The 26624-nt window shown below is 43.4% G+C and overlaps 2 protein-coding genes across 6 annotated transcripts in view; both read left to right on the top strand.

Annotated features, from left to right (window-relative positions):
- LOC120897449 (zinc finger protein 239-like) lies at positions 1–1769 on the top strand. Its single transcript, XM_040302368.1, has 2 exons — positions 1–436; positions 506–1769. The coding sequence occupies exons 1-2, from the start codon at positions 183–185 to the stop codon at positions 1719–1721; spliced, it is 1470 nt and encodes a 489-aa protein (XP_040158302.1). The 5' UTR covers positions 1–182; the 3' UTR covers positions 1722–1769.
- Positions 1770–2025: 256 nt separating this feature from the next.
- LOC120897452 (Kv channel-interacting protein 4-like) overlaps positions 2026–26624 on the top strand; it is a 59033-nt gene continuing 34434 nt past the window's right edge. For 2 of the 5 annotated variants that reach the window (XM_040302375.1, XM_040302372.1), the window contains exon 1: positions 15593–15699. The gene's annotated coding sequence lies outside the window, so the exon portion shown is untranslated. Of the gene's footprint in view, positions 2197–6297; positions 7080–7257; positions 7312–15592; positions 15712–15939; positions 15957–26624 lie in introns of those variants that run through there. The other 3 variants (XR_005738528.1, XM_040302373.1, XM_040302374.1) reach the window with 3 other exon arrangements.

Genomic DNA, 26624 nt, shown 5'->3' with positions numbered 1-26624 from the left:
GCGGCCTAAGTCATTCAGCAACATCCGCTGAATCTGACGACTATGGAAAGGGAGTATTCTACTATGGCGAACGCGTAAACTGTCAAACGGCGTAAACAATCCCAATCAAAACAAACCGCGCTGCGTACGGCAAAGCAACGAATAGAATTTGGATAGCGGTCGTTAAATATATCGGTTTTACAATGAAAACGTGTCGTGCTTGTCTGCAGAAGGAAGCAGACGAATATTGTTCGATTTTTAAGAAAATCAACCAGGTGACTCTTGATGAAATGTTTCATTCGCTTACCGGTATAAGAGTTTCCCGAGGTGACGGTTTGCCCGATTGTGTCTGCCAGGAGTGTTCCGATTTTATTGTAATGTGTAACAACTTTCGGAAAAAATGTTTAAAATCAGACGTACAGCTGCGGGCTCTTCTTCCCGCAGAGGATAGCGAGAGGTATGTTGTTTTAGTATATATTTAGTATAATTCTTACGACTGACTTATTCATTGTCTTTCTGTTAACAGGGAACATTTCCAAACCACGCAAGACAGCGAGCGCCAAAGTGTTCAAGAAACGGACTGTTCGGAAGAGAATCCTCTAACAGAAGAGGAATGCCAGCTAGTTATCAAAGATCATGCAGATATATACGAAGAAGATATATGTTCTGAAACAGAAATTTTGGTAGAACAACTGGATGTAGAAGATGGGAAAAGTATCATAGAACAGACAGCTGACCATGAATCGTACTACGAGCTTTATGATGTTGTAGAGGATGTTGAATTTGGTGAAATAGAAGCGCTTAATGAATGTGAAGATGATGCAATAATAGAACGCATCGAAAGCACACAGGAAACCAATGAATCCTCCGTGGACGACCCGGTAGAAAGTACGGTTCAAGCCACCGAGTTCGTTGTTGCGTGCTGCGGCTGTCCTGGTGTGCAGTTCCCTTCCGCTGGCGAGCTGAAGCAACACACCGCCCAAGTGCACGAAAACGAACGAATCCTCACCAACCTACGGCCCTACGAGTGCGACATTTGCTACAAACGCTTCATCAGCCATGCTGCCCTATCCAAGCACCAGGCCGCACCGTATCGCAAGAAAAAGTATGGTTGCCAAACCTGCGGCGCTAGCTTCTGCAGTCGCAGTGCTCTACACGGCCACACCAACAGTGCACACACGCGCGACCGTAAGTACGTGTGCGACGTGTGTCAGAAAGGGTTCTACACCAGCAGTACGATGCTGTCGCACCGGCAGATACACGGCGAAAAGAAGTACGAATGCAGCACGTGCGCGAAAAAGTTTCTGCGCCAGTCGGACCTGCTGAGCCACCAGATGACCCACTCCGACGAGCGACCGTACGGTTGTGGCGAGTGTGAGATGCGTTTTAAGTGCCGTAGCCACCTGCGCGATCATCAAACCGTGCACACGGGCGAACGTACGAAGAAGTGTAGGATTTGCGGGAAAGGATTTGGTACGTACGGCGATCGGCGTGTGCACGAGCTGCGGCACGAAAATGTACATCCCTTCAAGTGTGGCTATTGCAGCAAAACGTACGGCCGGAACTACAAGCTGCAGGTGCACATACGGAAAGAGCATACCAAGGAGCGTCCGTTTGCGTGTAGTGATTGTCCGGAACGTTTCTTCCAACGGTGGGAAATGTTGGGCCATCAGAGGGTTGAGCACGGCAAGATGGAAGGCATCGAGAGCGTCGAACTGGAGACGGAGTTGCATGATACCTGAAAGCAATAAACAAAACTTTTATACTTCACCCATTAGACAATCATCTTACCAGATCGTCTCAATAGCTTTGTGAGAGAAAATCGTAAACTAGAGAGAGTGAGAGAGAAAATGCTGCTTCCAAGGGAGCTGCTTGTCATACGTGAGAGCTGTGTAAATTTAGCCCATGACTATGGTTAAGCGCAAGACCCGCGTGGCGCAAGGTGCGGAATCTAACGAAACGAGGACTGATCTCACGGAAACCAAATAATCTACTACGTTGCGTGTGAGCGCTCGCCGATGCTCGGCCCGGCATCCACGGCAGTAGTAGGTGTACCGTGCGCTAGAAGATTACTGGCCCTGTCCACGATGGACACTCACTCACTCGCAACCGTCCGTCGGGGAATCCGTGTACGCACATTGTGTGTTGTCAGTATAGGCCGGGATTTTAGAGCGTTTGCATTGCACCGTGCACCGGTCGTGCAAGCCGTCCTGTTCGGTAAGGCTTGGCAGCAAGTGGTAGTACACACGGTTTTCTCGCGACGATCGCGCGTACTCTCGAGTGTTTGTTCTACTTCAGTTTGCTCTCCGATCCGAGGGCGGCTATTTGGTTTGGGAAACCAATCACTCCGCACTGTCCGGCACGTGCGGTCAATTGTAGCATGTTGTAGTAATACGCGGGTTCAAGCGCAACCAGCATGACGGATGTGTGACGTTATCATTATTTACTACAAGTTGCGATCTTCCCGCGGTTTAGTGGTTAAAAAAACACGACTCAAAAACGATAGGAATGCGTACGCATACACGCAGACCGCCGATCGGGTATAATTCGTCATAATTTATGAAGTCTGAAACAGAGTGTATGCGTAAGCTGGGCAGCGATGCGATGATCGTTCGCCGTATAGGTTCGACGGCGTGGCGGAATCTAATTTGAGGTGTGAAAAATCAACACATGACGGCCTGTGGCGGGCAGAGAGTGATCGAAGGAAGCAGAATCAAATTTCGTTTCGAACCGGAAAAAGGCAAACATAACCGGGTTGATAAAAAAAAATGTATAAAATGGTAGCAATAATCATGCTCACCACCAACCTCAGACGCTCAGCTCGGGACCGAACCACAAAGTTGGTGGTGGTTCCCTGTGTGCGCGTACCGTACCACACGACCTCCAACTGTCCAACGGGCGAACTGTTGGCTGTTGGTTGTTGAGATTTTTCTCCTGCGCCAACGGCAGTTTTTGTGGGAGGTCAAGGGGGGACTAGCAAGAGGTTAGTTGATGTATTTATAGCGTATTGAAAATTTTGTGAACTTTATATTTCTAAATCGGAGGAAGGTTCAGAGACCGTCGGACCGATCGTGGCACAGATGTGCGGCAGGCAGTTAATGGTCCCTTTTGAAGAGGATTAAGCGATAGATCTTTCTCGATCGTTCCGCTATCTGGCGTTGTTTACTGCGTTGATATTTGAAGCTTCCTGTAACTGTAATTAGCGCAAGAACTTGGACATTCAATTTCTTACACAATTTGTTCATGGGAACTATTCTTTTTGCTTGAGAAGTTTTCTCTAAATCGTTAACAATATGCTTTCTTTTGTGCCATAAAAATAATTTTATTGGCACATGGGAATTTAAAATGGCGTGGATTTTTGTTTACCGCTTTTACGATAATTCCCTTAAGTGTCGGTGACATGTGATGTGAGCTTCCGATGCCGATGTCTTGGGCGGATATTTACGATTTACGGCGATACCCGCCGTGCGGCACATTAGTACCGTTGACGCAGCTGCTGCCCCGCAGGACGGTGACATTGGGCGGAAGATTGCCGGTAGAACATATTCCCCACCGACCATGACCGAGCAACAAGCTGGCGCAAATTTCCAAAACAGGTTCACTGAAATGGGGTTTGCTGAATGCTGCTTAAGCTGTGTGTTTTAGAATATTAGACAGCACTTCTCCTGCCGTGTCCCTGAGCAATGAATTATGTTAAACCCCTTTGCCAGGTTGTTGGCCGCGGGTTCAATGGGGGGAAAACCGGCCGCTTCGGCCATCGGTGACGACGGAAACAAAAATGCGTGACCTTGAGCTCACTTGTCCACACCTTCGCGGTGTTATTTGTCTTCACCGTTTGTATGTTTCGAATAATAAAGAAGAGTAAAGAGAGGAGTCATAAACTTGAAAATGGTAAGATTGAGACGCGTTTAAAGTTGAAAAAGGATTAATTCAAATTTACTCTCCCGCACCCCGGACTTTGTAGCATTCCGGCTCTAAAGTGAAATCACAGCATTCGATTGATCGTCATTGCGTGTTCGCTGTCAAGAACAAGCGTTCGAACAAATCGAACCTATCCATCAAACATTCGTAAGCGACTAATCGCAAATAGTCGGCATGTGTACCATCATTTCCGATTGCTTTAAGGCATCAGAAGAGAAAAAAATCGATAGTACGCGCCAAACGCCTGTACGCGATCGATGCCGTCCGTTTCAATCGAATCACTCTGTGCGGGGAGTCATACATAGACACACACACACGTCCCATCCACTAGCCTGGTTCCGTTACACGAGCAGAGCATCCGTCAGGCACGACCATCTTCTTGCGCTGCCATCTGTCGACGAAATGCAGATTGCTTGGCAAAGTTGCAATATTTGTCAGGCCCATTAATTACGCCGGGAATGTTCGGTGCGAAAACCCGGGCGCACGAATCGTGGACGCTGGCCATTAATAGTCTTGCCCCCACGACCGACCCGGCCCGCGCGCGCGAGTTAAGGACCACTTCGATGCTTTGGTTATTTTGCCGGTTTTTTATTATTTCTTCAGCTTGTTCTTCTTTAATTTGGCCGTGTCTCAAATATATCACCTCGAGTGGAGAGAGGTTGGTAAGAACGGGCTCGGCCGTACTGGAGGTTTCGAGCAAGCGGAGTCTCTTGGAGGGGGGAAGCTTCTTCTTGTGCATTTCAGTAGCTGCTGCGGCTGCTGCTGTGCGTTTTGGCCACATGGCACTGCCAGCATCGGTTCGAACGGAACGGTTGTTTAGAGTAGTGTCAGTGTCAGTGGGTAAATTGATTTGTAGAACTCGCTGGCAGTGGCAGTGCGGTTCGATACTACTACACAAACCTGTACCAAGGCATACGGCGCACAGAACTCCCCGACAAGGTTGGTCTTGCTGGGGAAACATGCGAAACAGCAAACAGAACCTATATCTCGGATCTGGCAAACATTGTGCCAATTTTCAATGCCAATTTGCGAAAGGATGTTTGCTAAATTTCCGTGTGCATTAATCATTCGGTGATTGTTGTGAGAAACGTTTTTTTAAACATCCAAAGCAGGAAGGGATGGAAATTGAAATATATAACGATTGCTTGTTTTATTGAATCTGGATTGTTTTGGTTTTATGGGCGAGCTATTGGTCTATTCTATTTGTGTGACTCAATATGACTTTAAAGCATCGGTTATTGAAGAGAACATAATGCGGGGTCAGTATAGAAATTATAAAATTATTTTAAAAAGAGGCTGCTTCAATATGCATCTACGGAGCATCGTATTGTAGAACCGAGGGAACCTTGGACAGTTACTCGTCCATGGTTGTTGTGGTTTTTATAAAGCTTGTAATTTTATGTGGCTTTTGTAAGATTCATTTTTTGTTTTCCCTTTTGAATCCGAATCATATACACCCTTGCAATTTCGAAAAATCCAAGATTCGTTACTGTTACACTTGCTAGCAAATCAATTGGAAAGTGATGATCTCTATCACGGCACTCGATCGCAGCGTTAAATTTGCTGGCTTTACACCAATGTTTTGATGTTGTTTATTTCGATTTTCTTGGAAAATTAATCACAAGCAATGTGTTTCAACTGCCCCGAGTGCTCCGAGCAGATAGGATCTCGAGCACACAGGCACATGATTGCAACAGAAAACAGACATTCGTTGGTGGGTGAGACGATACAGGCCCTATTGTAAAATGATTTACCTCAACTCGGCACATCTTCCGGACAGAGAGTTCTCCAAACCGTCTCTAGTGGGAGGGATGTGGAGTTCATTCGGATTGACTACTGTGTTTGTTGAAGCAGTTGACTGTCATAACCCGTGTCCATCTGTTCTTAGCCTACGCTCATCTGTAACGATTGGCTTGGCGTAGACGACGCTAGACACTAACCTTTCTCAAGCCCTCCGGAACTGTCCTCTCTTACTCCCTTTCTCTTTTGCTCAATCTTTCCCTCTCTCTATCTCTTTATCTCTTTGCCCTACTTGTGGAAGATAGAGATGGTTCCTCACCCGGCAAAGGTCCGACACAGCGATGAATGTTTATTTTTGGATGCAATCCAATTATAAACGCACCACACGGGACGAAGCTACGCGCCGGGCGGGAGGTTTGTGATTTCACGATCGTGGTGACGAGCGAAATGCTACGCCGACTGCCGAGGACGGCGGTGTCCTTGTGTGTGGCGGTGGAGTTGAACTAATGACAACAACAATCATCTCGACCGGCCGACGAGATTGCCGTCACGCCATTGAGATTGACCATCATCGAAGCGGATCGAATCATCGTCGTCGCTGCGAGTGCTAATACTCCAAGAGAATGTTCTCAGCGTTCACTTTTTTGTGTTTCCCAGCCTCAGGTCACTCAGCTCTTGATTGCCGTGCCGTGCGCGCGTGTGTGTGTGTGATAAGAATTCGTGTGTGTGAGAGAAAGAGGAAGAGCGTTGTTTAGGTTTTTCGTGAGTGAACCAACAAGTGCGTGTGAGGTTGATTTTTCTTCCGTTGAGTGTGATCAAGTGTGCGACTGGCTGCATTCGATGGTGTGGCGACGGTGGGCATTCGTTTGATCGTGTGCTTTGTACGGCTGTGGCGTGAAACACACACACACATCGAGTCATGCAGCTCGTGAATCGTGGCCATCGCAGCAGCAGTACGGTCAGTGCCGACGGGCACCAGTTGCCATCAACGACCGCGACGGACATTGCACTGATGCGATGGTCTTCGCGCGGATTCACGGCCATCCCGGTTGAGCCGGACGATGCCGCATCCACCGGCGGCAGCAGCAGCAGCAGCAACAGCTCCTCCTCAACCGTGGGCTCCCTCGTGGCCACCTCCCACAATGGGTCGGCTTCGGCTGGCGGTCCCTCGGCTGCCGGCGGTGGTTGTGGGGAAGCGCGAACCATACAGTACCTGACCCTCGATCACGCGGCGGCAGCTGGACAGTGTGGGAGCGGCATGGGAGATGCCGCCAACCGCTTGCGACGAGCCGCGCCCCAGCACAAAGGGCCGTGGCGTACGAAACAGCAGCGACACGGGAAGGGGACGTCATCTTCGGCCTCCGCCTCGATACAACCGTCGGTCGCGTCGTCCTCCTCCTGCCTGCGCGACTGTCTGCTGTGCCGATGCTGTCGAAGTGGTCAGTATGCGTTATCGCTCGGTGACGATCAAACGTCCCATTCGATCGAGCCGTTGATCGCGATCGGGCAAGTGCGTGAGAAATCGTGTTGCCTCCTCCTGCCTAGCGTGATAGTTTGTTTACAACGGTGTTTGGTTGTTTCTTTCTCTTTTCCGATTTGCCGATGGTGGTGGTGTAGCGAACATGGACGAGCCGAAGGAAGTCAGCGATCCGGAGGAGGGCAACTATGAGTGTAAGTAGATGCGCGGTAGGGTGTAATGTTACAAATCGTTAAAATATTTATTTCATAATACCACAAAAATGGTAAAAATGCGATTGGATGTGCATATTGCAACACCAAACATACGTGGGAAGTTTGAACGATATTTATATCCTTTGAGCAACGGTTCAATATTGATCAACAAAAATTGCGTATGAAACAAATGCCCCCAAAAAAAAAAAAACTTGAAAGACAAGGCCAGCTACGACACAAAAAAATACAAGCAAAAAGCTGATGTGTGGGTGTCAACCATTCCGTTGACACAATCACACGTCTCCCATCGTTGACATGATTAAGCAATTAAGCATTTTTCCTCCCGGCCGTTAGATCAACCCTCATGCTCTTGCTCCAACAATCCTTTAGCTATGCGAAGACGCGATTGTTTCGACGTTTTACACCAATTTTCTTGGCTGAATGTCTGAAGGAGACGATGTGTTTAAATAATCAGATCTGGGTTGTTGCTTTTTGAGCGGATGGTGTCATCCGTTTGAGACAAACACGCTACGATCGGGTGTATGTGTTGCGATTATTTATTATTTTCTTGATTTGTCGAAATTTTAATTTATTTATTTTCTCATGATGTTTGGAGTAATGAAACGATTTAAAATAATTGGATTGACGTTTAAAGTATTCTCATTTTCAAGTATTTGTTACATTTTCTTAAAACAGATCTCCAAAATCAATCTCTTGCTTCTTGTTTCATTCTTGCTATGTTGGCAATTAAAATGAATCACACACGACGGGAATCAATTTCATCTGCAATCATATACATTTTTAAAGAAAATATTCCATTGCCAATGCTTGCACAAATGAACAAAAAGAAAAACACGTGGGAATTGTTGTCTGAAGGTGCTGTCGGGACGGTACAACAAGAACCGCTCCTGAGCATATCTGCACGGCCCGCTTCTGGTACCGCGGATGGCTTATGAATACCGAATCAACCCGAAACTGTGGGACATGGGCAAGCACGAGTAGCAGCTACTACCGTTTCTCTCTCTCGCTCTCTCTCTCTCTGTCTCTATATCTCTTTCACCCCGTTCTTGCGTTTGGTGGCTTGCCGGTAAACAAATCAAAATGAATTTGTGAAATTTTTTGGTATGAATCTTTGCCAGCTCGTTAAGCCGGGCCGAAATGTAGACCGAACCACGTTGGTGGTTGATTTATGATTGGTGAGTGTGTTTATCGCTCGTGAATTCATAACCGTGAATATTAAATGGGAAGCAGTATCGCGATCGGCGCAGTTTTTACTTGTTTTTTTGCTCTTCTTTTTTTGGCAACAAGTGGCAAAACGGTCGACGAAATAGTACCAGAAAGTTAAATGAAATACAAATTATACGCCTGTTTGAAAACATTTATCTTGATTGATTGAAATTTATCGAGTGTTTGGGATAAGAGTTATGTTCAAAAGCGTGTGCACGTGGAAAGATGGCACGGTTGGTGACGACGAATCGGTAGTCAATGATTGTGTTGACGACTTTTGTTCATTTATTTTCCCACATTCCATAACTTTCGGCAAGAAGTGATGAAACGCATCTACTATCTACTGCAGATGACGTGAAAATCTTTGCTAGAAAGGAACCAATACTCTTCGTCGTCGCTTTATACCCAAATCGATCGAAAGTGTACCAAGTTAGCCCCGATGACATGTGCCGGGCCTGACCAAATGCAATGGCCAAAATAAGAGTGGGCCGGTTTAAAAAATTTCAGTCACGCTCGCTCTTTGGAGGACTGGCTTTAAATTTTTAACACGCCACGACTGCGAGCTATACTTCTTTTTTTTCTTTTGGTAGCAATCTTCACGAGCATTTTCTACGGCTTCACGGGCCAAAAGGAACGTGTGCTGTTTTTTTTTTGCGTGTACCTTCTTCATTCTATTTGCACCACGCCCAAGCAGCTGCGGGTATGAACGTTCAATTTATCACACATTGCCCACAATTCTTTCAAGGTGGGATTAAAGACAGAAGGTGAATTTCGCAGAAGCAAACTGAACCTATGCAGCAGCCAATCGATAAAGCACATTTCGCCGAACATTTCGTTAGAATGCGGGAGATGATTTGGTGATTAGTGTTTTATTTTGTTTTTTTGTTCCACTCTCAGGCACAAGTAGTGATAAATTCCCCTGATTTCCTACGAACCGTCTACTAATTCTTAAAAAATACTGGAATGATTCATTCAACCCCTCGATCGATCATTATGAATGTATTTTTAAATCCATTGCTGCTAAAATCGCAATTAAAAATCTGTCTTTTAGGAAAAAATGAAAACAAATAAAAATTGTTACAAAAAATTATGAAAAGAAGGAGCTATACCATTCCAAGCTATACCTGCAATAAAGGTTAGATAAAACCATGCAATATAAAATGTTGTTATTTGTGTATTTTAATTGAAAAAAAGTAATTAATTTGCAGAACACTAAATACCGTATACAGAGTTTCTCAGAATTTTTTGTTTGTTTTCCAAGGATTTGTGAATGCTTTCCGATTTTTTGAGGATTTGGCCCACGATTTTTTGTTTGTGTTTCCCAACACTTGTAACAACAAACAACGGTCCTTGTAACAGCATAGGAAACAAATTATCTTTGAAAAAGAAAAAAACTGCCTGCGAAATACGCTTATTCTGATAAAGCTGAAATGAATCAAACTCATCCAACGACCACAGCGTTTGCGAAATGTCCCTAGCCAGTCATTTCAATCCGAATAGCCACAGCTATAATGTGCCGTAGTTCCGTGCCACAACTCGCTTCCACCGAGTGTACATGGGATGATTCAATTTTGATTTGATTTTCCGATCGTTCCATCGACACTTCCTGGCAAAAGTACACTTTGGACTAACGCTTCACACTCAACTGTTTGAGTGTATGTGTGTGTGTATATTACAAAAGCCGTAAGTGGTCAATACATGCATGGAACGTGGTGAGTTATCTCACGTTTTTCCTGCGTGACAGAAGCAATAACGGTAGCAGTAGGAAAACAGTGTGGTTTGCTGGATAAACATTTATTTAGCTATCACACTGAGTACGGCTATGAGTGGTCATGATGTGACCATGATCTGTTTGCCGGTTTTCGTTGTTCTACACACGTCTACTACACACGAAATCAATTGTTCGGAAAATACGTTTTGAGAAATAACTTTTTTATCGGTTGCGTGAAACGAAATGGTTTTTTACGTAAAAAGTTCTTTGAAAATTGTTTAGAAACTTAACCTTAACTATATTATTTGAGGTCAAATGCTACAAAGGTCGATTAGGAATGTTTTCAGTGGAGCCGCCTAGTACTTGATCTCAGTTCGCGAAAAGTTGTGTTGCTCTGATTGATTGTAATATGTCGTGAAATCGTACGGTCTAATAATATATTAATCAATGGATCCAATCTTTTGTGGCCCTAGCCTTACGTACACAGGACTGACTATCTTTCAACAGGTACAAGCATTTGTTTTGTAATTCGTAATTTTTTAAGTGACATTTAACCAAATTTTACAGCGTAAACTGTAAGAATAAATACACGATGTGCACGATAAATTTGACAATTACGGTTTGTCTCATAATCAGGCGTATTCTATTCTTATAATTGAGTCGTCCCAACGTCGAGTTGATGAATTGAGTTGTGTGTTCATTTGTATGGAAAAGTGCATTTTGCAGTTCATTTTCTAGACACGAATCGAATCGAGTTCAGAATAGAATACGCCTGAGTAAGTGATTGCCTTGACATATCAACACAAGCGATACGTCAATTGAAAGCTAACGTTGTTTACTAACAAGACATTTTTTTTCATTGAATTTCATGAAATATGTTTAACCGGCATGTGGCCTAATGTGGAAACACGGATCACGTGCATTATGATGATACACGCCGGAAAGAAGCACTGGCACATCATTGTGTATGCTATGTGTTCCCTGAAAATCACGAAAACGATTTGTAACGCCCATCAGACGATCGGAATGTGCTCGTATCGACGCTTTCCTGACTAATCTGCAAGAAAAGTACTACAAAATGTGTGCGATTAAACTGCGTTTTGGCTAAATGGGACGTGGTTTCACTGTATTTTTACGATCAGGGCCTCAAACTCTATTCAGATAGCTGTCGAAAGCTTCTGTAAACTGTATTATAGCCATAGATTAGAAAAGAAACCAATGGCAGGTTGTATGCGTGGCAGTAGGACACGAAGCTTTACCACGTGGCAGCCAAATGCTAAACCACCACATTTGATCTCCCAACTTCCCAGCACTTAAACTTTTTGTCTATTTTGTTTTTGGCAAAGTTAAAGGAGATATTAAAAGATCGTCCCGCAGCACAGTAACGCGCAGCACAAAAAAAAGTCCAAAAAATAGTCCTTTCCAGATACGGGGTTAAAAAGGCTTGCTCCAGATTCTGGGGTCAGATAGAGGCTGTAATCGATGTCGAGGGCGGATGTTTTGATCAATTTATGTAGTATTCCTCAAATACAGGATCTTCGTGTAAGAAATGCAGACTTTACTACCGTTAGAATGCTTTGGGCTTGGGAGCAATCGAACAAACATGTTCAAACACGAAAAAACACGGCCTGTCAAAAGATTGCAAACAAAGAATTGTGCTATCCATCCAGCGATCATTCATCAAAGGCTGCTAAACTTCCCCTTACCTCTATGAAAAAGTTTGTTTGACAGGTATGTTCTAGCAGGAGTATGGGCTGTGAAAACGCGGCTAATAAAAAAATAATTTCCACATTACAACTGTTTCTTATCGGCTACATAAAGGACTGAGCATACGATCGAACGTATTAACGATTGTTTAATTGTAAACCTAATCTTGAATTAACGAATTAAAGCGCAATAAACTGCTGCATTGAAACGCTGCGCCTAATGACTCTCTAATCGTACCATCAGCGTTAATAGTTATGAGTGCGTCGAAAACACACGCAAACCGCTACTTCGAACTGTGGTCTACTTTTCTAAATAAAAAACCCCGAACGAAGCGAGAGAAACATGTACCGACCGACTACCACCTTTTTACACCGACCCTTCTCCAGTAGTTCGGGTACTTTTTGCTTACCAATCGCTGCGCAAGTGTATTCATATATTCCTGAGTGTCGGGTCTATTTTTGGACAACCACTCTCCGCATTGATAGTTTTGCTTCACTTTCTACTATTTCCATAACAAAAGGAGTCGCAATTAGAAAAGTTGTTCCGAACTTTCAGATTGCTTTCATAACACTCTCACCCAAACACCCACCCGCACAAGCTGTTCGATTTCGTTTCTGGCTGTCTCTATTATCATCCGCTGGCACCACACTTGCAAAAGGTTAATATTTATGTTTATTGTTGTTCGTTGGCCATTTCGTTTTGCCCTCGCCATCGTCAGCGGAACGTGTTCAGGCGTGTCGATGAGTGGAATTTTCATATTTACTATTTACTCACAGGCTTAACGCTTCCGACCAAAGAGGTAACGTGGTTTCCGCTGTGGTGTTTATGAATGGCTAATACCTATCGGTGTTTTCATACGCTTCTACTGCTTCGCTGTTGTTTCGCTTTACACCATCGTTGTGTGTGTGTGTGTGTGTAGCATTGTAAGGGGTTGTTCTCTTGCTGTGTTCTCACCCTCCTTTACGCCTGCTTTTGTCTGCCCCAGTTGTTCATATGACCACTGTTGACTGGGTTTCACGTTTGGCCAGCTGCACGGTCATGTTGACTTTACTTCGGCACGCAAAATCCGGCAAACAGAAGCACACAACAGTTGAGGCGTGCTTTTGTTCATAAGCGGATCACTTTCAGCAGTAGTTCGTTTTGATGCTTGTTTTTCATCAAACAAACAGCTCAATCGTAGGGCGGTAGTGTGAATGGATTTCATGCGAGAACTAACTTTGTGTGCCTATGTAGGAATATCTCTGTAATGTATGAATTGTAGAAATTCATACAGAAGTGTGAAGTATGAGTATTGTAATGAGAAAAAAATATTATTTAATACTTCCTTACTAAAAATTAACTTTTTTTCTATTGGCAATGATAACGTCATTGCCGGAATGCTTGTATAAGTTTTAAGTTTTTGAATTTTTATCATGATTAAAGTGTATGATTATTGTTTTGAGATTTTTATGAGCTAGTTTTATATTTAAAAAAGTATTGCTTTTATCTTCAACATAATCTTTTCTAAGCTGTAACCAGAACACAACCAGAAACACAAACGGAAACTCTTGTGCTGGAGTGTGCTATTTTTGTTTTCTACCATCATCACGCTCCATTATAAGCTGCTACCAATAACGATGGAAATGGTGTTTCAAGCATGCCAAAAAGTAGCGTTCGTTTTTGCATTTTTTTCAATACTAATCCTATTGGTTTTTAGATTTTGTGCACCAATAAATCACAGGATTGTGTCAATTGTTGATAATCTGGCGCATGAATGGTTTCCATTTCTGATTCAAAGTTTTGAACGTGCATGTTTCGGTTTCCATTTACAAACACGTGCAATAATATCATGTTAATTTGTTCAAGTTTGTTTGTAATAGGTAAAATAACGCAAAAATGTTGTATCAGCTAATAAAATATATTTTATTTTTCAAAATTTCTGATACTTCATGCTTCGCATGTCTATTTCAACCAAAATGTTGTCTTATTTTTTACATTGTTTTTGTTGTGTTTATTTATCATACTTCGACTCTGTTACAAAGCGTATATTATAGTTCATATGACGCTTTTTAACCTATGTTTATCAAACCTAAAAAAATTCAGTTATTTTAGATTATTCTTTACTGATCTTGTTTAGTTCATATTTAAAGCCAACTTATGCTTGTAGTTAAGCAGGGCTGCAACTGCAGAAATAAGATAACTTTTTAATTCAATTAATTCTGTGCGTTTCTCTGCAATCAGCGGTATCAGTGACATAGTAAACAATAATCAAAAAGAGAGTATGTGTTACTTTGCTACAGCTTGCTACAGCTACAATGCATTATTGTTTGAAAGTCAGTTTGAAATTTCATAAGAAATCAATTAAGGATACATTTTACTTGGTGCTATTTGTTCTCACGTATGCAAGATACACTGTACAATACTACACCTCCTCATAAAATATTCTTATAACTATGACGATTAAAACTATCCCTAAAAGGAGTTTTTTCTTTAAATTTTATTATTTTGATGGAGCCGCCTAGTAGCTATCATAATCGCATTTCCATTCTATTTTTTACTTTAATTTTACTTTAATAATACCCTTATTATGCTTAAAGTTGAATTTTATATTTTCTATGAAATGAATATAGAGTTTTTAAACTAATAACTTAATATTTGTAATACTACTGATATTCGTAGTACTAAATGGACCAAATAACCTAATCGATGTAAGATTCATAAACTTGTACAAGAAAGGAATTATCTGTATGATTACTGAAACTAAACCGTGCCTGCACTGGGAAGAATCGGAAGAATAATCAATTTCACTAATATATACATTGTTGTGCTGAATCATTTCTTTTGAGGTGACGATCAACATACTGACGTTTCTGCAGAAGGTTTATACAAGATGTGCATGACTTTCATATTTTTTGTCCTATCCGGTACACTGATACTGTCTGCAAGCATGATCCAACATAAAAAACCGTACACGAAAAGACACTTAAAACAGACAATTGATCGTAATGTTTTGATCGTTCCCGCGCTCAGTAGGTACATAGTTCACGATCGTATTATTTCAATTGGCACTCACCTTCGCTCACGCTCTTTCCTTTGCTTTGTTTTTCTTTTTTGCCGAAAGTACCTTGTCGCGTACCACGTGAGAAGGGAAACCACTCACATCCGATTTAAGCCGATTTGAACTGCCGTTATCTACGTACCGTATGGCGTGGAAAAATTTGACATTGAAAAGCAAAATGAAAAAAAATACACACTCAGACACACACCTTCTATTCCATCTGATACCGTTTGTGAAGGGTACCAAACATGCTCCCACCGTGCGGTAGTGTTTGCGCCGACGCGAGCACTCAATGAGCAAAACGGCGGTGAGTTAACAGATGTCAGGAGTGAGTGAGAAGCCATTCGATGAGAGCGGTTCCGTCTCATCTCATTTGCCCTATAGTATTTCTTCGGCATGGGTGAGAAAATGCGGCTCGCACGATTTTCCACCGCTACAACACGCCCCATAGTGAGAGCGACGGCCGTCGTTGTTGTCGTCGTCGTCGTCGTTGTTGTCGGCGTCATCAACATCTTCGTAGTGCTTCGAGTGCACACCCGAAGTGAAAAGCTTCGGAGTGGTTGTGGAAGCTTCTGCCATTCGGGATCATATGTTTATTGTCAGACGGTTGTATTTTTATCAACGGTTCAGTGTTCCGAGGACGGTAGATCGCACCGCAGGTGTCCTTGCGTGTGTCTCGCCGCGTCACAGTGACGACGTATTGAGCGTGAGTGTGTGGGTGTGTACGGTGGTACGGTTTCGATTGATTCTTGGCTGAAGCGTGAACAGTCGCACGCCCGGTTTGTCCACAAACTCCCATGCACAAACGGTCGATGAGTGCACCCAGCACAAGTTTACCCCCATTTCGGATGAAGACTAAATTAGTTTAACACTTTCGTACGGGTTGTCGGTGCTGCCCGTGCAGTAGCGAATGCATCGGAAAGGTTTCGCCGAAACGTTACGCGTGCGTTTCGGTTGGTGTGAGTGAGTGAATCTTGGGTTGGTTTAGTGGCACCGCGGAATCCGGCTCCTCTCGCTTCGTTCGCCATAGGAACGGACGACAGCTGGGGGTTGATGCGCTTTTGTGGCCGGAGAGGGTAGACTATAAGTTATGCTAGATGTAGCATCGTACAGGACGGTGTGAAGTGTGTACTGCCAGCGAAAGCTTAACGTCAGATAGTGTCATTTATCTTCGTAGTTTGCTGCTGTTTATTTTGTTTTTGTGTTGCTAACATACTGTCCCTTATTGCAGTCTGTTTGGCTTGATACAATCGCTTGGTGAAACCAGCTGTCGTACGCTGCCGTACTTGTCTTTCCTCAAAGTTCGCTGATTGCATTCAGATTCGGCAAGAATTGTGTCATGGGGTACTGCAATGTGCAGACAGACAGACAGACAAGCACACACCCACAACGATTGTGCAGTATCTGCCAACGAGAGCCAGTGCTCACTTCTTTTCGCCATTGATTATTCTTTCTGCTGACGGAGTTGGTTTTGTTCTTCGCTTTGCATCCGATTTGCACAGGCGAGGAAAGGGGCGCAAATGTGCATATTCCTTATCGCCTTTCACTTCAACGCCAGCCGTAGACGAGTGCTTCAGTGTGGGTGTTTGGTGTATGCCAGTGTGTATGTGTGTGTGTGTGTGTGTGTGTGTGTGTGTGTGTGTGTTTGTATGTGTATGTCAGCAGATCCTTCGTCATAGCTCGCTTGGCATAATGTGCCTTTCATCCACCAGCGCCTGACAGCACTCTCACTTCTTATTCGTTTTAGTGTGCTTTAGTGACGAGCTGCATCACCACAAAAAAAAAACAACAACGAAATCTCAAGTCAAATCCGCCGACTAGCATTAAACGCCCACCGACAATGTCCTCGATGCTGGCTTGCTGCTTTGCTTTCGACCGTCTGTAGACCGTCACGCCGGCACACACCAGCCGGAATGTGTATCACTCGAGCTTTTTGGTGTAAGTGACGAATTTCACAGAATTCGTGCTGATCTCGCTGAAACGTTTTCTCGCTTTAAGACACATTATGTAACGCTCGAATGAACCCGAGCTGGGGATGCGGATTTTGCTCCACCCGTTGGTCCACAATGTCACCAGCGTGCGTCTAGCGGCATGCCGGTGTTTTCGGTGCGTTCCAAAGAGGAGAGAGAAAGCAAAAGTGACAGAGAAACGCACTTCCCGGGTTATGTCTGTCTATCATTGGTTCGTTTCTGGCAAAGCTCGTCCTAAATCATCATCATCAATTCTGATGAGACTGTGTCGTAGTGATGCCATCGTTGGCTAAATCCTTGCTGCATAAGATCGAAACAAATTTTCGACCACCCGTGGAACCAACGGGCATACTACAACGGGCTGGGTTGCGGGGGTTTGTTTGTTTGTGTTTATTAGCTGGAAGTGATGCTCGTGGCTGGCAAACGCGATGATGGACGATGCGAACCGTGCGCTTTGTGTGTATGATGTGGCTTTGGTGGGTTGAAAAGGAAGCGCTTATTAATAAAATCGGACGGGTGCGTGAATTAATCGGGCAGATAAGCTTCTGGCTTGTGGTGAGTTTGGCAGTCGTGCCTGTCTGTTCGGTTAGAAGTGGGGTTGAATAATCCAGTTCGCAGTTGGACGGCTGGAAGTCTTTGGGGCAACGATAATGAATCATTTTGTTGCATATCTGATGCTTTCAGCTCAATTCTTTTAGTGGAATAGGAAATAAATGCTAAGACTAACAGGTAGAGAATTTCTTCATTAAGGTAAAAGTTGTGATAATATTGTAAAAAATACATCGTCACGGTATGAGTTCTTAATCATGCACGTTTTTAACTTCTCTTGTCCCAATTTACGCTCTAAATGCTCTAAAACTGTGATTACAACATGGTATAAACTCTCTTAAGCTTATGCTACACAATGTAATAACTGTTATATTACAAATACTAACCATTATATAACAATATTGCAATTTTGCAGCAATATTATCATATTCATTTTCATCACTATCGCTATTACTATCATAGTTGAATAAGAGGAACTGAAAAGGATGAGCATCCGGAATTTGAACCTTTATTCCTCCACCCACATGGAATCAATGCGACATCACACCCACTACTGCACACACACACAACGAAATCGTTCGAAGTAATCGAATCAAGCAGTAATCGTTTAGTGAACATAGTTACGACACATACGCTATCTTGAAGTGAAAAAGCCAAGATAACATTGCTGCTATTTCGGGGGTGACTTTTTCACCAGCAACGTGAAAAAAAAAAAACACACGTCCAAATCGCAATCTGATAAGGGCGGAGTACAAATTCGTGTCAGCTTGAGATACGTTACAAACGTTTTCTTTCATATCGTTTTCATACAGTTGCTTGCTTTTTTATCAAAATGATTCAACTCGGTTCAACTCGGTTCAACCTAATAGCGGCACACCACGTTTCGTAGTACAATCTGTCGATAGTTTTCCGCTCGATTTAGCACAAAAGGGCCACCAGAAAAAGGGTTTCTCACCGTAACGCTTCCACCTCAAGGCGGCTACGGTATAAATGATGTCTGAACCGAATGTTTCGCTTGTTTCTTGTTAGCCCATAAGTGCTCGAAGTTCGGTGGAGACGCCTGGTGGTTTACACACTCTGTGTGTGTGTCCCAAAACCCTTACACGATGTACGGAACGCCTAGCACTGCTGCAAGGCACGATCGGCATAGCAAATTGATTGCCATGGGCTGAAGTGTTCTCTATAGCATGATAACTATTCAACGTTTGTTTGATTGCTTTTCGTGATTCTAGGAAATACCACGCGCGAAACCTACGCATTGAATGTCGCGGTAGAACAATCTGAGTGTAAATTTGTTGGGTTTTTTTCCTTGTGACGCTCTGTTGTATCATAGAATTTGGAATTTTCAAAGCAAAAAACGAAAGCTGTATGTCATACACCTCTTAAGGAATGAATGGCAGTTTGTTTCTCTTCACGATTTGTCTAGCTAATGAGAAACATCAAAGGACAGATTTAATTCGATTTTACCTCTGCATTATCTTTGCAGCTTTGCTTCTCGAAAAAGATTTATAACGAATACTGTCAAGATGCTCAAGTAAATCACCAGTCAAAGGATTGGATTGTAATCAGAGAGTTATCGAATTCAGAGAGCTTACAATTCTGGTGAAGTAATTGATATAAGCTGCAAAAAATGTGTATCAGTTTCGTCGAATTCTTCCAACACATCAACTTGAAACAAATAATTCTAGGAACATTTTGGGTACTTTAAATTCCTTCAAATGAATTAGTAATTCAAAAGACACATTTGCAAAACGAAAAGCAAGAAAAAAAGAGATTTGTTCAACGAAACAGAGATGCGAACGATCACCTTGTGAGCGAACAAGCTGACAAATCATCCTTGAGCGGAGCCCAAGAGCAAAGGGTTACCATCCCCAAAGTGATTGTATCGTTACCTAAATTGCATTAGATAACGAAGCAAGAAAGTGAAGAAGCTTGGTAGAGGAGCCATAAATATGGTTGGCAGCTCCAAATGCTACAAGCAGCAACACCGGATGCAAAACCCAGAAATGCTCGGAGCTTATCACCCCCAAGGAATAGATATCTGCCAGGGAAGCCGGGGGGTTCAGGGTGCCGTCAGTAGTGCTACCCGTACGCGACCGTACGCTGTAGAGTGTTTTGCCTGGGTGTGAAAGACGTGCTAGGTAAAGGCAAGATCCCTTGATTCTGAGAATATTTTCTTGTACCAGGTTTTCCGAATTTGGAACGAAATAAACTTACGACCAGTCGTGGTTGGAGTTTGAGAGAGTGCTGTTAATGGAATCTGATAGCACTCATTTGCATAGAAATAAACACAAATTTATGTTTCGTTGGCTCGTGACTAGAAATGAAATGTAATGTAATGAATGAATGACTGAATGAATGAATACTACTTCCGAACTAAGGTTTGTGTGAGCGTGATAATGTGTGTGTGACGCAACTTTTCCCTTGATTCATATCGTGTGCCCTCAATCCCGTAGGAACTATTAGTAGCCTTGAAAGCTCCACATCAAACATATAGAACACAAATGAAGTAAATCTATTTGGGTAATGCGGCCTTCATTTTTCAAGTGAAATACTTCAAACATCTTGTGCTGGAGAGAACAAATTTTCCGCTCGATAAAGTAATTGAAAACAGAAAACTTCCAACGCCTGCAAAGCTTCGATTGTGCGTTAAAATTTCACTTAAATTCATCACCAAAAGCGTGACATATTGATTTCCTAGCGCTCTTCGCACTGGCGAGGTGGAAAGTAGCAGAAGCGCGAAAGAAAATAAAGAAAAGCAATTCTCTACATCCATGTACGTTTGTGTGTGTGTCTCCTGTTGCTATGTTGTTTTATTTATTTTCCGCCGAACATGATAAATGTTGTCATGGCAGTAAATTCGTCTTCTTCGCCATCGTGTGTGTCACAAGTAATAACAGCCAGTCTCCAGGGCACACGCTCTTCTCGATGCTAAGCTAACAAGGTAGTTGTACATACTACATACTACTTCATATGGCATATGGTGTGGAGATGACATTTTTCGGAACCATTTCTCAGTGTGTCATCAAATATTGGAGCAAAGTTCTTACTGAGAAAGATTTTCTCCGCTTCAGCGCCATCACCCTAATACCAACTGATTGGCTTCCATTGTCTGCTGAACTTAGATTCCTTTCCGGTGCCAGAGTGTCATTTTGTTACCCATTCTTAGAACGATTATTTATCAGACTGCCGATACTAATACCGTTTTTCTCGGGAAAAATTTACACCTGTTGGTGTGCCTTTACACACGGCAAGGTGAAAGCGTGTTTTTAACAAATGGTTGCCAAAGACACTCCACAGCTGTGTTTCATTCAATTCATTGTGTGTGCGTGTGTTTAGCAGCAGTAACAAGAAATACGAAACTGATGGTGTGGAGTTAAAGATGTCTAATTTATCGTTCAAAATAGCACCAATGGTTGAATTCGTTTGACTGAAGATAAAAGCAGTTGTTATTCCCTTTTTTGTACGTTGACTTCTTGTTCTAAATTATTGTTCAAAGTATTGTACTGTTAAGACAATTAGACGATAGGCACATGCCAATGGAACACAATGGAAAAACAATAAATTTTCCTTTGTAGAGCCTAGACCCCTTAAACCATCAATTGATTGAAGATTTGTAAACTTTATGATGAGAATTAGTCTTCTTCTTCTATTTAGCGTAACGTCCTACGCGGACATGCCGACCTATACAGGCTTTCAAGACTTAATTCATTACCACGCAGCCGGATAGTCAAATCCTTGCTACTGGGAGACGGTCTGGGCTTGAACCCTTGATGGGCATGTTATTGAGTCGTTCGAGTTGACGACTGTACCACGGGACGCCCCTGATGAGAATGAGAATTAGTAGTGGTTTTATGTATATAAGTTATACCGTTCATTACCATAATTTTAAAACAAACGATTAGTTTTTGGAAACAACTAATGTAACCAAAACTGTTCCTCCTAACGTTATACATTGAAAGGTTCAAGAATGGGGTAAAGTGGAAAACTATCAAATGCGCAACTTAGACACGTTGATTTACAACACTTCACCGTGCAGATTGCATTGCGCCGATCCGTTCTTAATGTGATAATTAAAGAGAAAACTTTTCTCCCACCAGGTGACGTTATCAAACATTCCCGCCCGGACTGACGCATCAACACATCCAATCCGACTTAGTGCGCGTTTTATTGCCTCTATTCATCTCAATCCCAGAAGCGGCGCACATACATCACACAAGCACACACACACACGCGTGGGAACATATCCCGAATGTAAGAAGTTGGTATCGAAGTCATTATCTCGCCCGGCTAAGAATGGGTACTCGGGACACTTATTCCGTAGCGTGCGTTCTCCGATGGATGGAACGGAGGGATTCTGTCAGGCATCTTCCTGAATCTCGGCCGAATCAGTCGATTCGGTCGATGGCACGTCACCTGGGGACGACATGGTGCGAGTGGCTGTGGTAGGGTAAGGTTTAGTTGGTTGGGTAATAAATTATTCCTTCGTCTTGGGAAGTTCCTCTATGGCACGCCAACCGTAAACCAACGTCGTCTTCCTGCTGTCGAAACCTGCTGCTGCCTAGTAGTAGTGCACGCGATCGTCGTACTTGCCATTGTCTGCGTCGCTGTGCTCTGCTTCATGTGCTGGCCGACACATCCTTAAATAGCGCTCGATATCGGTTTCTCGCATCGTAGTCACGTGTAAGAGCATCCGGCAATGCTTGTACCAGTGCTTGGGCCGAGATTCTTCGGGATGAAGCTGTAAAACACGTACAACTCGGGGATGGGGGAGCATGGGGAGAACATCATCAGTCAGACCCATACGAGAGCGTCTGTGTGTGTGGGTGTGTGCGATCTCATGTTCGCATAGCGATGGAGCATGTAAACGCACATTCGTCTCGTGCTTATCGGTTGTCCTCCGGGCTCCAAGATGAATGCGAAAGTCCTTGTACCAGTCGAAAGTGGCTTCATCAATGATCGGAAACGCCAGTAGTGCGATGGCGAAGAAAATGGCTCTTTTCGTTCCGCCGTCCAGTGCAGTGCTAATGGAACTTAAGAAAATGAGCAATATTTCTTGTGGCTACCCCAATCACTGGAAGATGGGTTTTGTTATAATTTTGAAAGAAACATTCGTGCGCAAACAAAAAACAAAAAAGAGATGCGTCGGATGAAACGCCTCCGAAAAGAGGTGGTACCCTTATCAATCTTAAATATGGCTTTTGTTTTATTCTTTTTCAAGTGCGCATCATGTTTGGATTTTACTTGTCATTAACCCTTTCTGCTGGTGGAGCAATTTTTCTTGCGCATCTCCATCCCACCAGCGATTTGTGCGCTTGAGTGGGCAATAATTTTACCATACTGTTTTCCAGCCGCTTGACTGCTGCTTGGCTGGTGCTTGGCTCGAAAAAAGACAAGAGCAAATAATACTCACGAGTTTTGAAGGAGTTTTAAAAAGGCGACATTTTTTGTTCAGTGTCTCCTGTCCCAGTGCTTAACGTTGGCGGCAGGGGGAAGCCAACGGGGATTCGGGATCGTTAGGGACTCGCGTTGACACAGCGTTTAGCTCCTTATAATGTCAGCCACTGACACGGACCATAACGTACCGGTGGTGTGAGAGACGGTGTTGGAGAGAAGCCTGGTGCCATCCTACCCAGTGGCATGAATAATTCAAATTGCCCATCACCACCGTGCCCATTTCTTCTGCCGTATGTTTGCCCCCCTCTCTCACTCCCTTTCCTTATAGGGCCACATTGTAGCAGCCGGTGTCCCTTTAGGCGCAAGATTTTATGCGTTTGTGTTGACGAAATTATGACGAGGCCAGCCGCGCGGGAGGAAGAACGGCCCGATGGGACATAGGAAACGTTGATAGTAGGATAAGAGGCAACACAAATACAACCTCAAAAAAGGGGAGAGAAACGGTCCGACTTTGATCGAGGAGGGAATGTAATAACACGACCTTTTTGATCCAGTGAAAAGCGGGTTGTTTGCCAATCTTCATCCTGCAACGGGGTCGGTTTCTTTTCTCTGTGTGTTTGTGCTTTCTTGTGCCGTCCGTCCGCAAAGTGAGACTGAGACGAACGAAGTGTTGAAATATGTTTCTACTCTGTTGGGGGTTGTTTTATCTCACTGGACCAACGGCCGGACACCAACAAGCTGGTCGACCGTAGCAACATAACACAACAAAAAAAACACACACACACATCTAAAATGATAGTACTGGACGAATGTGAATGGCGGCTAGAGAGAAGCAGGACGTGGTTAATTGAATAATTAGCTCGATGGATGATAATAACTCTCCGCATCGGTGGAACTTGTTGTTGGGCATGCTGTTTCTGCGCGTTTTGTTTTTCCCCGCTCATCACAGTCGATTCGATAACACATTAACCGCGTATCATAAATCATTTGCAACACGGGCATGCTTCGAATGCCAATAATGAAACGTTCGATGGCAAGGTTCGCGAAAGGTGGTGTACCATCAATCAATCTCGGCAAAATTATGGTTGTCCCCGCTGTCGAACAAGTTCATGTTGATCCGATAGCAACTTAAAGCTTGGTCGGGCTGCGTGTTGCGTTAACAATTGAATAACATGGATGTTTTTTTATGTTTAATGTTTGCTGTAAAAGTGAAGGCATTTCAAAGGATAGCTGGTGGAAAATGGTATAATCTTTGCTGTTAGCTTTTTCGATAAAGGAAATATTTAATCCTGCTTTAATTGTGCAAAATTTTTGTTTATCACATAATACAACTCAGAAGTCCATACTAAGAAATTTGATTTTGAACAGTGGTTACCAAGTCAAGTGCAGTCGAAGAGCACAACTATTACAAGAGCTTTGGTAAACATCGAAAATAAGGAGGGAATAAAGTTTAATATAGCTTCCGCTGACATCTACGTTAACAACTTACCTTTAATGGCGAGTTTCGTTTAACTCACAATAAAGCCATAAAACTGTTGATTGAGTCGTTAGCCAATGGATGTGACGATTCGAGGAAACAGCTTAATATACAAACATGATTAGCTGTTTATTTTTCTCATTTCTGAACCTTTTTGCTTTGTCAGCATAGATATGCTTCCATGAAGATGTTTATTAATTATTGAATAAAATTTGCCACTTTATTGTGCCCTTTGTTTCGGTGACATTCCGCAGTCAATAGTGATCGCACTTTAATTCACTGCTTAATTAGCAACTACAGCTCGTGAACAATGGACGAGCTGAATTTCATTTGCATTTGCTAAATTATAATTGATCTAAATTGCTCGATTAACGGTCACTTAGTATCAAAAAGTAAGACACGCGCCATTGAAATATAGTTGCACCAAGCTGACAAAGTTAAAGTCGCGCTAGCTATGCAGCGAAATTGGGATGGCATGCACGGGAAGCGAACTTTGTATGATGCCGCAATAGGGTAGTCGGAGTCGGCACATTCCAAGGGCAACCGACCGGGGGTGAGCTCGGGCTTAGAATTTTCAACCGTTGCTCTCCGTCCAATCTCCCCGCGCACGAATCGGCAGCCGGAATGGCGCAGAAAATTTCTCCAAAAACCAAAAACGACTCTATAGCCGATTCGAGGACCGGGCAGAATGGGACAGCACAGGATGCTGATTCTTGAATTCCTTCTGCAGTTGGGCTTTCTCCTCCGTTTCTTCACACCCTGGAAAACCGGTACACGCGGGCGTGTACCGTTCTGTTCAAAGAAGCACACCGAGCTAGTTGGTCGGTTCGTTTCATACCGATTCATACTGTTCGGATTTGTGTGGCACTTATCCTTCCGGCAGGCTGTGTTGGGTAGTAGAAAACTTTTCCTAACTCTTCTTCCTCTCTCTCTCTCTTTCTCCTCTCCTGCTTCACTTTCCAACAGATTGGGGTGGTAAGGATAGTTAAAAGACCACCGCTCGAGCAATGCAAACCGGGTCGACCGGAGAAGCCAATTCATGCCAAGCAGGCGTGTTTTCCCTAAAGGGCGCACGCCTTTCTCTGCTGGAATGGCAAACCGCCGGCATCTTCTTTTAATCGCCTATGGAGGCAAGCACACGTCGTTTGTTATCTTTCGACGAGGCATGTGTGAAGAATGGGGTGTGCCGAGGGCAAACGCTAACCAGTTTTGAAAAATGGGATTTAGTGGAAGAAAAATTGGGGCAACAACTTAACTTTTGGGCTTTTGGGTGCAGCTGACGATAGTTTAAATAGCTATTAAAATAGGTGTTTGAACATCCAGAATGTTTTAAATTGCATTTTATTCTTTTAGGTGGATCTAGTTCCATTTGATGCATGAACAGAACAAGATCGTTTTGGCTTGACGAACAAATTCAAAAGAGCCATAAAATCTAGATGCAAATTTTTGAATGACTGACACACAGTGAACATCGTCGCCATCTTGACGTTCAGCCCGCAGGAACTCTTGGTTGCACAAAGCGTTGAATAGAACGCCCCCTGGAAAGTGGATGGAAAGAATCGTTTTCTGCTCATACGATACTCGGCCAAGGGTTGGGTTGCAAGGGTGCAGAGTGCCTTAGCACGGCAGTGTTTGCTTCAAGCACTCTTTTCATTCAAGATTCGTTCCGAACACACCTTTCGGTTAAATGGTGGAAGACTTTCCCACAGCGAAATGGTAAGCTGCTCGGGATAGTACTTTCACACATGAGCCATTATTCTCCGACTCAACGGGCCGGTCGAAGGACGAAAGGGGAAATGTGTTATGCAATTGTTTTCTTTATTTGTTTGATAACCTTTTCACACCACATTGTGCTGTTATGTATGCTTTGAATCGTTTGCTTATCTGATGGGAAGCGAGACGCAAACAGGTTCGTATGGAAGGTCCTTCAAGGTACCGGTTAGTGGTGTTAAACAAGAGCAGTGTTGCTCAACACAGATACGAAATGGATAATCTGTAAACAAGACAGTGTTGTTAAGAGCCTTTGAGATGTAGCACAAAACAATGTAACGATTTTGAAGATTGTTACCTTTAGAAATGTTAGGTCGTACCGGTAATATGTTTTAAATACATTAGAATTTGATGTTATATTTTAGAAGATAATGTTTTCATTCATTTTCTAATATATTGTAGTAAGTTTACTACATGACAACCGCCCCAAAATCGAACAAACCACATGGCGACCATAACTATCTCCAA

Source organism: Anopheles arabiensis, chromosome 2 (genome assembly GCF_016920715.1).
Source record: "Anopheles arabiensis isolate DONGOLA chromosome 2, AaraD3, whole genome shotgun sequence".
NCBI lineage: Eukaryota > Metazoa > Arthropoda > Insecta > Diptera > Culicidae > Anopheles > Anopheles arabiensis.
This window is presented reverse-complemented; position numbering and strand designations above follow the sequence as displayed.